The following is a 10,414-nucleotide window of genomic DNA, read 5'->3' as shown; positions in this document are numbered from 1 at the left end:
ATAACACACTTCAACAAGGAGCTCTTGCTCCTGGAAATGAATTAGAATATTTCCTGCCTCTTTTTTTTCTTTTTAAGTAACCTCTTTATCATTACATTTTTAATACAGTTATTCCTCACTTGCGAATTTTCCCCAAGGTCAAACAAAGGGATACCACACTATGGCACATGTTTAAACAAAGGTTTATTCATCCAAATTATTTATAAATCAAATAGACATAACATCACCCCTCCCCCCCAAAAAAAACACACCACAGTGGTATCACACAGAAATGTCACGTGATATTAAAGTGAAGCTGTCAACTCAGCTCTGTAGAGTGGGTAATGAAAGCAGTTTGAATTTTAGATTCAAACTGCTCTTCATACTGTTGGCCACAAGATGGCACCAAAGAAAACTTTGCTGAAAAGCTTCGGGTAATGAACCCTTTTTCAGTACAAGCTTCAGTGCTTCAGAAGGCTTCATATTGCTATCACCACCTCGAATCTAAAGTCGTCGTCCTTGTCAAATATAGGGGGGTCGAAGAATATTATTAAATATCCACTGATCAGTGTTGCATTTCCTACACTCACCACCAACCACACCTCTCCTCCACTTCGAACACAGCCCGCTGTCGGCAGTTGCGCTTTCTAGCTGCTGATATTTAAGACAGCGAAGAAGCCCCAAGCCGGAAGGACACATCCTGACATTAGGACGGTTCTGTGGTGGGTTAGTTCAGGAAAGATGCTAGCCATTATCTCAAATGTGTTAAGAGCCAGTGCCCAGCGGAATGTAAGTGCTGCTTTTTTTTTATTCTGTAAACTGACTTATCTAAACACTGCAAAATGTAGTCTCTGTGAAGAGCGCCAGTCGACCCAAAACAAAACTGTCATCGCTGTTCTGACCTTGTAAGCCTGAATGATAGCTTCATTAGCTAACACGGTAAAACTTTGCGCACAGATTTAAAGTTTCAATGTCAACGGACAGTCACTAACTACTTAGTTAATGTTTAAATGAATGGAAATGGGAACTGTTAAAGGAAGGGTGAAAGCTAGCATTAATAACAATCAGTATTAAATACTGAGACAGCCAAGAAAACTCACTTTACTGTTCTGACATCACTTTAAATGGCTAAACATGAGATTCAGTGCCAATAGCTTGAAAAAAACCGAAACATAAAACAACTGTATTTGATATTTTTGTGGCGCTTTATAATAAGGTCACAAAGGTAAGCGTTATTAAGGTAGTAATAGGGCAAGTGCATTATTCATCATTTATATAGCATTTATATAGCATTACTCTTCCTTAGTATTCCATTCATAAATACAGATATATTATCATGACTGTGATTATGATTATTACTAGTAGTCATGAAGTAACAGTGATAGCTGTACATAGTTACATCATGTACAGCAATGATAGGTGTACATGGTCATTTATAAATGCTATAAATTACATACTAAGGAGGAGTAACAATATATAAACGATGAATTAAGCACGTGCTAATACCTTACTAATGCTTAATAGTCTGACATTATTATAAAGTGCTACCTATATTAAGAGCTTTAACAACAAAAACTGCAATCACATGTCCATTCTGCAGTCACAGTCCATTTTTGTTATGAACTTGCTGGTAAGAACTTAACTTAAATCAGATGACAACTTAAACTTTTGGAAACTTAGTTACACTCCATTTAAAGACTATTCAGTGAATGATTTAACTATAAACCAGGTCCTATGAAGGACAAATTATAATAATGGCTGGTTGGGGGAGGAACCTTTGCAGAGAATGGGATTAGGGATAAAATGAAAAGTCCAATAGAAGCATTTAACAGACTAATGGGAAGGCACTCTGTAAAAATGAGTGCCTTGGGAGTTATATGATCTCTGTAGTTGTCTCAAAATGTGACATGAATTGCTTTTATAGACTGAAAGCTCTTGCATACTTGTTTCTCACAGGGGGCTGCAGTGATTACGTCAGCACGCACATATGCTGACTTCACGACCCAGGCTACCTTTGAAATAAAGGTAAGATTGAAATTGTGATGTCGTGAACACAGACTGGCACTTGGCAGTTTGACTCATGGGTATTTGCTTCTCTATAGAAATGTGACGTCTTCAAGCTGGATGAGGGCCCTGCCACTCAGGTGGTTCTGACCCGTGATGAGGGTCTGCAGTACTACCGCACCATGCAGACGATGAGGCGTATGGAGCTGAAGGCAGATCAGCTCTACAAGCAGAAAATCATCAGAGGGTTCTGCCACTTGTATGATGGCCAGGTTGGATGATTTTTCTGATCTACAATGAAAGTTAGGGATGGTAGTTTAAACTTCGGAATATCTGGCAAGGATGTTAAACGTTTTGGAGGAATGGAAGTTTTGAAGTGTTGCCCTGTGAAACATTTATTGACTACTCTTCAGAATTAATCTCCCTTTAGGACCAGACATGTCAAGCTGTTTTCTCATTATAGGAAGCTTGTGCTGTTGGTATTGAAGCCTCAATTAACTTGTCAGACCACCTGATCACGGCATACCGTGCCCATGGCTACACTTACACCCGGGGAGGGACTGTGAAGGAGATTATGGCTGAGCTAACCGGTGAGTTGTTGGTGAAGACATTAAATATCAGTACACAATGGGACTCCTTTTGAATTGACTCACCTGTGAAAAGCGGCAACTGTTCAGTTGCTGTTGGAGTAACTTGACAGGTTTTGAATCTTTATTTTCCCAAAAGTGAAGCTGTTGAGCCCAGGACATAGAATATTGAAGTTATAAAATGATGACACTAGAAATGTCTCCCTAATTGACTGAAGGTGGGACACATTTGTTGCTGGCCCTGCTTCAGCTTGGTTTTCTAGTCCTGAGATTAAGGTTCTAGGAAACTTATTTAGTCTGGCTGAACTTAGGAACAAATTTCAGTAGATGATGTACTTTGACCTGTAAATGCTTTTGTTAATATCACCTAATATCATTTTCATGCACAGGCAGAAGAGGTGGTATTGCAAAGGGCAAAGGAGGCTCTATGCACATGTACTGTAAACACTTCTATGGTGGAAATGGAATTGTTGGTGCTCAGGTAAATGTAGCATTTGCCAGCTTTGCTTTAAATTTGTTACTGATCTTTCTGCCTTCCATAGTTTACGATCATCTAATTGCATTACAAGATGTTTGAACTGACACTTACTGAAGTGTACTCAATGTTGGACCTCTCTAGGTTCCTTTGGGTGCTGGTGTAGCACTTGCCTGCAAGTATCAGGGCAACAACGAGCTGTGTGTCTGTCTCTATGGTGATGGTGCTGCCAACCAGGTATGCGTAGCTTTTTTTACATAAATGGGTTAAAGAGCAACACATTTGGATCTACACCTGGCCAGTATTTACTTTACTTTGCAGTACACTGACAGATTTAATCTTGTTCTATGGGAATTGAGCAAACTTGTGCTAAATGCACAACATAACTAAATTCTGGGAAGTGTTAAAGGATAATAAATGGCCTTAGTACAAAGGAGAATCTAAACTGATGTAACTTGGCTTCTATTACAGGACACCCTTTTAAAGTCTTGTGTATATTCCACAGGGCCAGATTTTTGAAACGTACAACATGGCTGCTCTCTGGAAACTGCCTGTTATCTTTATCTGTGAGAACAACCGGTATGGCATGGGCACCTCAGTGGAGCGAGCTGCAGCCAGCACAGATTACTTCAAGAGAGGAGAGTTCATTCCTGGTCTGAGGGTAGGCGTCTGGCATGCTTGAGCACATTTCTTACATGTAGAGCTGCGTCTGTCAGTTTAAGCTGTTGCAGAGCAACAGACACTTGACAGAAGCTGATATCTTGCACAATTTGTTAGCAATCAAAATAACAGTTATTAAATTTGGGTTTGTTCAACCAAAATTACAAATGAATGCCTAAACCTTGACTGTCTTGAACACAATTCACTAGATGGAAGTGTGCTAAATACTATTTGGAGTGATGTGTTCGTGAAATGTAAACACTTTCAAATGTGTTTGGTGCTACCATAAACTTGTAGAATCTGCATGTTGACCATGTCAGTTTATTACTTTTTGTAAGATAAGATTAAAGAAAAATACTCAGTAACTTTGTGCACAGGTGGATGGAATGGATGTTCTCTGTGTCCGGGAAGCAACCAGGTTTGCTGCTGATCACTGTCGCTCTGGGAAGGTACGTTTAAAATGTCATATTGACGTGTGCAGGAAATGCGACTCGGATCTCTAACTTCTTTGTCCTTTGCTCAGGGTCCTATTCTCATGGAACTCCAGACATACCGCTATCATGGACACAGCATGAGCGATCCTGGCGTTAGGTAAATAACTAGCTACTTGATTATTTAAATTGATACAACTTAAACTGGCTAAAGTTCTCACCTACAGTTTAATCTTACAGATTTTCTCTTCACTGTGCCTGTGCCCCTTACCTCTGCTCCTTAGTAGTCTCCATGTACCCCCTTTGTAGTGGCCTGACAACAGCCTAGGGATGAATTGAGATTCAGTATCTTCTGTCAGATTTCTTTATTTGATAGACTTCACACCTCAAAGTAACTTGAATTTCATTCTAATCTTCATAGAAATGATCACAGAAATTTTGAAGGCACTGGTTTTTCCAAAATGAGCCTAAATTTGTCAAAAGTAATATTACAAAACATTTTAAATCCTCAAAGTGCATTTGATAGCAACTGTAGTGCATCCCTCCAACTTTCCTGCACCCTCTCCCCTTTTAGCTACCGCACACGTGAGGAGATCCAGGAAGTGCGCAGTAAGAGTGACCCCATCTCCATGCTGAAGGACCGCATGCTCAGCAACAACATGGCTAGCGTGGAGGAGCTCAAGGTAGGAAATGCTTCAGATATAGAAATAGCATTTCTGTGAGCCAACACTTCTGACAATTTGGAAGCCTCAAACAAGAGTCCTTGTTTTTGTAACTGGGTATTAAAAGACAGTGATACTGCAACAACTTAATAACCAAGTGAGTTTAAGATCATTCTGACTAAGCACACTGACATCTGGGTTAGCTTTAGTCTGTCAAGTGAAAGTGAACAGCATGCTTTAGAGGTGAGGGTATATAGGGCTGCCACAAACGATTATTTTGATAGTCGACTAGTCACCGATTATTTTTGCGATTAGTCGACTAATCAGATCATGCATCCATTGGACGTAAAATGTACAGCTTATTGCACCAGCATGCATCTGCTCTTATATAACTATCATTAGCTTACAGCTTTAAGTGTTTAAGGTATGTGCTAACTAAAAATAAAGACAAGATGATAGTTTATTACACTTTTAATGAAATTTGCAGATTGTTTCAGTGAAGTTTAATAAACTCAGCTGTCTGCTCCTTGCTATCTAAAATATAACGGGACACCGGAGTATATTCTCGAGCATCTCACACTTCTGACAATCAGTTGTCTCCTTGACGTTTATTCATCTGTGCAAAAACTATAACTTTATTTCTCAGCCAAACCAATTTACTCAGGAACAAATAAAATACTAAAAAAAAGCCAAACAATAACATTTTTAAGTTATCTAAGTGACTTATATTACATGTTTAACCTGAGTAGCGAAAGACGGCGGTGGGCTTGAAAACGATTTGCCGGGAGTCCGGTGTTCTCACAGGCTCTAGTGAGCCTTGCCCCCGGCTCGCTATCGAGCTAGTGGGTAACAGACGTCTCCGAAAACGTCGGAGCGCTTTTGAAAATATGTGATGTCTTGATAAACTGAGCAGATATTTGAGGTTTACACAGCTACATTCTCACCTGAAAATATGTTAAACGTTTATTTTGTGACCCAGAAAGAATAATAAGAGTAATATTAAAACTAACTAGCTTCCGCCATTGTTGACAACTGCGCTGGGCCGCGCTATGAATTCTGGGACACAGCTTCTCCTTCTTCTTCGGGGTTTAACGGCAGCTGGCATCCTTGTACATGCAGTGCTGCCATCTTCTGTTTCAGTCCGTTATTACACTCTTAAATACTACTACTTATTCCTGCGTCTTTTGGGATCTTACAAAGCTTCAAACGACGCGTCGACTATTAAATTAGTCGTCGACGATTGTAATAGTCGACGTAATCATGACTAGTCGACTAATAAGATAAGATAAGATAAGATAAGATAAGATAATTCTTTATTGTCATTGCACAGTCATACATAGTACAGTAGTACAATGAAATTGGAAAAACTGTCCTACGTCGGCACTACATATAACACAACACGACACGATATGACACATCACAACGCAACACAAACAACACAACACAGTATATTAACTTAGAAATAAAAAAGAAGAATAAGTGTTATGTGTATTGCACACTGTTATTATTGCACATTAATTATTATTGCACCTTGTTATAAATATAAATATTATTATTGTTATTGTTTTAAACATTGTTACCTCCCCCTAAAAAAAGTCCAGGGAGGTAGCCAATCAGGTCAGCTATTTGCATTGATCAGGGCTATTGCCCTATTGTAAAAGCTGTCCTTGAGTCTGTTTGTTCGGGACCTCAGCAGCCTGAACCTCCTGCCAGACGGCAGCAGCTTAAACACCCGGTGTCCTGGGTGTGTACAGTCTCGTGGGATGCTGCGTGCCCTCTTGAGACAGCGAGTGCTGTACAGGTCCTTCAGGGAGGGAAGAGGATGTCCAATGATTTTTTGGGCCATATTGATGACCCTCTGAGTGCCTTTCTGTGTGCTGTGGTGCAGCTGGAGAACCATACACCGATGCAATATGTCAGCACACTTTCAATGGAGCAGCGGTAGAAGACGGTCAGCAGCTCCTTCTTCAGGTCCATTTTCTGAGGATTCTCAGAAAGTGGAGACGCTGTTGGGCCTTCTTTAAGACCGCAGAGGTGTTAGAGCTCCATTGGAGGTCTGTGTCTATGTGCACACCCAGAAACTTGAAACTGGAGACCCTTTCCACGCACTCCCCGTTGATGCTGACAGGCTGCAGCTCGGACTTCCTCCTTCTGAAGTCGACTACCAGTTCTTTTGTCTTGGTGGTATTGAGGTCCAGGTTGTTATCTACACACCAATCTGACAGCCTCTGAACTTCAGCTCTGTACGCCGTCTCATCTCCCCCTGAGATGAGCCCCACCACGGTGGTATCATCTGCAAACTTGAAATCGTGGCAGCCCTAGAGGGTAATGAAAGTGCTTGCTTTAACAATAGTGTAAAATTCTACAGCTAAATTTAAGATGAGATCCTCCAGGTATCATCCCTTGTCTTTGAGGAAAATTGCATTCATAGACTGGAAAATGCATTTGAGACAGAACAATGCTAAAGTCTTTATAAACAGCTGAGAAAAATACATAGTCCCATGGGACGAGGGGCACAAGCTAATTACCGTGCTAGAGTCATGCTTCTATGAGCTTTAGTAGCCTTCTCCATTTGAAGTAGAATGGTAAACAAAACATGTCTATTCTCTGTTTCTATTGGTTTGACCAAATTTTCTTGGCTGCAGTGTCTAACTGTCCTTATTTATCTGTAGGAAATTGATGTAGAAGTGAGGAAGGAAATCGAGGATGCAGCTCAGTTTGCCACCACAGACCCAGAGCCCCCACTGGAAGAATTGTGCAATCACATCTTCTGCGACATGCCGTCTTTGGAGGTGCGCGGCACAAACCCATGGGCCAAACTGAAGTCTGTTAGCTAAAGTTCTTGATTCTCCTCCCTCTTACAATCATAACCCACCCAACCCCTTTCCTTATTGCACACATCATGTACTTTAAACTAGTGCCTCATCACCAGAACTTTAAGCATCAGCAAGTAATCGACTTCTAGAGCTAAGTAAACAGTTTGGGCCATTTTTACAAAGAAGTGTTGGTTTAAACTGACACAAAAAGAATTGGAGATCAGATTCACTTTTCTACCTCAAGTCTTGAAATTGCTACAGTAAAATGTTAAAACATTATCAGTGTTGCCAATCTAAAGTTTATACCTACATTTATCCACTTCACCATATTTAACTTTTAGCCAGAAATGTTTCGTGATTAAAATCACAGTTTCTGGCTGACTTCCTTTTATTAAGACTTCTTGAGGCATATTTATTCCTTAAATCTCTGTAAATCTGGCTCCATGTGAATATGTAGTGGATTATTTGCTATTTAATCTGGTAATTTTTGAGGTGCTGTAAGTGTTCACTGTGTCAAACACAGGCTGTATGACCTTAACATGGCTTTGTGCTCTTTTTACTTACATGTACATGATAAAGAAGTCAACTTGAGACATTTGCTTGTGTCTTTATTTCAATTGTCTTCAAAAATGCTGCAAATTGTAACTGTTCAAAATGTTAATCTTGGTACACGAATGGGTCTGGTAGATCTGAAAGCTGAATTTGACTCATGAGTTGAACAGATGTCTGTGTTCACATGATCATGAGGTCTTTTTCAGAGTTGGTGGCTTGTCTCCAAACATTTGTAGAAGCTTGGCTTAAACTAAATGTGGGTGAACTAGAAATGAAATGATCAAGTGAAAATTTAAAACCTAACATTGGGTGGCAAGTTCATGCAGCTGTGCCTCTGGCTTTGTCACTTGTGTGATCAGTTGTAACTTCAGTGACTCATCAACATGCTTCTATCCCTACTGGCTTGCTTTGCAGACTGTTGATGCAAGTTTTTAAAGAACTGTGCAACTCTTTCAAGGGGTACTGGGAGATTAGGACTTTCTACAGAAACATATTGAACTGTTGGCTTCAATGTCTAATGCTAAAATTCTTAGTGAATCTGTTACAGGGTGGGGAATGATGTAAAACACTGTGGAAACATTGAGTTGCTTTGATAAAGGGATTTTGTAATGTAATTTGTGTATTCTGTAAACAGAGTAAAGAGGTCAAGGTAACTTTTCAGTAATGCAATGCACCATGGTTAAACAAGTTTTGGCTCTTTCACCACTGCCAACTTAGGGAGGGTATTGGATCCTGTGTGAAATGCATACAATAAAGTAATTAAGTCAACAGTCAAATTTACTGTCAGTTGTCTTTTTTGCAAACATGGAAAATTCCTCAGCTTGTGCGAGTTAACACTTTAGTTGCATTTCCCCAATAAAGCACAAAAAGTCTCTTAAAACCTGCAAAAATCACAGGTTAAAAAGGAAAATGGCTTAAAATGATTTTCTAAGATGTTGGGGAAATGTGCCACCAAAAAAGCTCCAATGTGGCCTTGATTCACCAAGGGGAACTCCAACTAAAATACCATCCTTCCAAAGCAAATTGTTATTGTGGAAGCTGTTTAACATCTCAGTCCAAGAGAATTTAACGGTGTAACTGGGTTTAGCTGCAAATGCAAATACGCGTTTTGCATCTTCTCTCCCATTAAACCGTTTTAGTCAACCATTGTGTTCTATTGTGAGGAATTATAAGCAGTTACTTTGCATATAAATTGCACATAGGATGGAGGTAGTGACTTGCCCATAGTTGTGTATCCTTGGGCAAGATACTAACCCCAAGTTGCTCTCCGATGCATCCATCGGAGTATGAATGTGTGTGAATGTAGTTAAAAAGCACTACAGATAAAGTGCTTGTGAGAATGGGTGTGATTGGGCGAATGTGGCATGTTGTATAGAGCGCTTTGAGTACTCCGGGAGAGTAGAAAAGCGCTATATAAGAATCAGTCCATTTACCAATCATATTTCTATGGAGTGCTTTCTCCCAATCTTCATCAGAGAATGAAACCAACATATGTTTACTCTATTCTTCCCTTATTTGATTAACAGAAGGATTGATTTCATTCATTATCTGAGTATATATCATTGATACTTTTCTTTTGTTTAATAAATGATTCGAAGAATCAAAATAACAGAATTACAAAGTGCCTTGATGCTACTGTTGTAATAAAATTGAACTGAATTTAAATGAGCTGAACTGTGCTATACAGTGATTGATGAATTTGTTAGACTACCATCCAGTGCAATTTTTATGCCATAAATTAAGTGTATTGGTAATCATTTGTGTTGTTCTGTAATGGTTAATCCACCAGAGTGCACAAGCTCTTTAATCAAAATGATATTTTAATGCTAATTTATAATTATTGATTCATTCCTAACTTCTCACAAAAATGTGAGTTCAGTTTCCTATTTGCCTCATCAATCACATAATTTGTAGTTTCAACCATGTTTTTGACAGATTTCTAAAATATTAATCTTTTTTTATTTTTTTAATGACAGGTGGTCTAACATTTTGTTAAGCACTGTGTGTATCACCAACAGTTACATTTTAATTTTAGTATAAAAGTGCAGGAAAAGATACATTTGTGTCTATTTTGGAAACATTGGAGCATTTCCAGCCTGGCATTGTAACCTCATTTGGACAGGTAGTAGCTGCCAAAAGTATTGTTGCAGTAAAGCCTTTAGCCCTAACACAGAGTTCCCGAAGCTAAGCAACAAGGACCTCGGCCTGGGATGTTTCCTCCGCCATGCAATAGCCATAGCTAAAGAAG

At 39.4% G+C, this 10,414-nt stretch overlaps 1 protein-coding gene across 1 annotated transcript; it reads left to right on the top strand.

Annotated features, from left to right (window-relative positions):
* Nucleotides 1–594: 594 nt before the first annotated feature.
* Nucleotides 595–8,942, top strand: pdha1a (pyruvate dehydrogenase E1 subunit alpha 1a). Its single transcript, XM_031760023.2, has 11 exons — nt 595–768; nt 1,936–2,004; nt 2,082–2,255; nt 2,447–2,573; nt 2,960–3,051; nt 3,190–3,282; nt 3,551–3,706; nt 4,083–4,154; nt 4,229–4,296; nt 4,711–4,819; nt 7,471–8,942. Exons 1-11 carry the CDS (start codon nt 721–723, stop codon nt 7,633–7,635), a joined length of 1,173 nt encoding a protein of 390 aa, XP_031615883.2. The 5' UTR covers nt 595–720; the 3' UTR covers nt 7,636–8,942.
* The last annotated feature ends 1,472 nt before the right edge of the window (nt 8,943–10,414 follow it).

This window comes from Oreochromis aureus, linkage group 10 (genome assembly GCF_013358895.1).
Source record: "Oreochromis aureus strain Israel breed Guangdong linkage group 10, ZZ_aureus, whole genome shotgun sequence".
Classification (NCBI taxonomy): Eukaryota; Metazoa; Chordata; class Actinopteri; order Cichliformes; family Cichlidae; genus Oreochromis; species Oreochromis aureus.
Note: the sequence above shows the minus strand (reverse complement) of the source record. Positions and strands in the feature narration are given on the sequence as shown.

What these genes read in the sequence shown, in the direction of transcription:
- pdha1a (XM_031760023.2), top strand. Translation starts at nt 721, where the DNA reads ATGCTAGCCATTATCTCAAATGTGTTAAGAGCCAGTGCCCAGCGGAAT. An exon ending in ATGGAATTGTTGGTGCTCAG is followed by an intron (nt 3,052 to 3,189) that starts GTAAATGTAGCA and finishes GGACCTCTCTAG; the next exon opens with GTTCCTTTGGGTGCTGGTGT. An exon ending in AGTTCATTCCTGGTCTGAGG is followed by an intron (nt 3,707 to 4,082) that starts GTAGGCGTCTGG and finishes CTTTGTGCACAG; the next exon opens with GTGGATGGAATGGATGTTCT.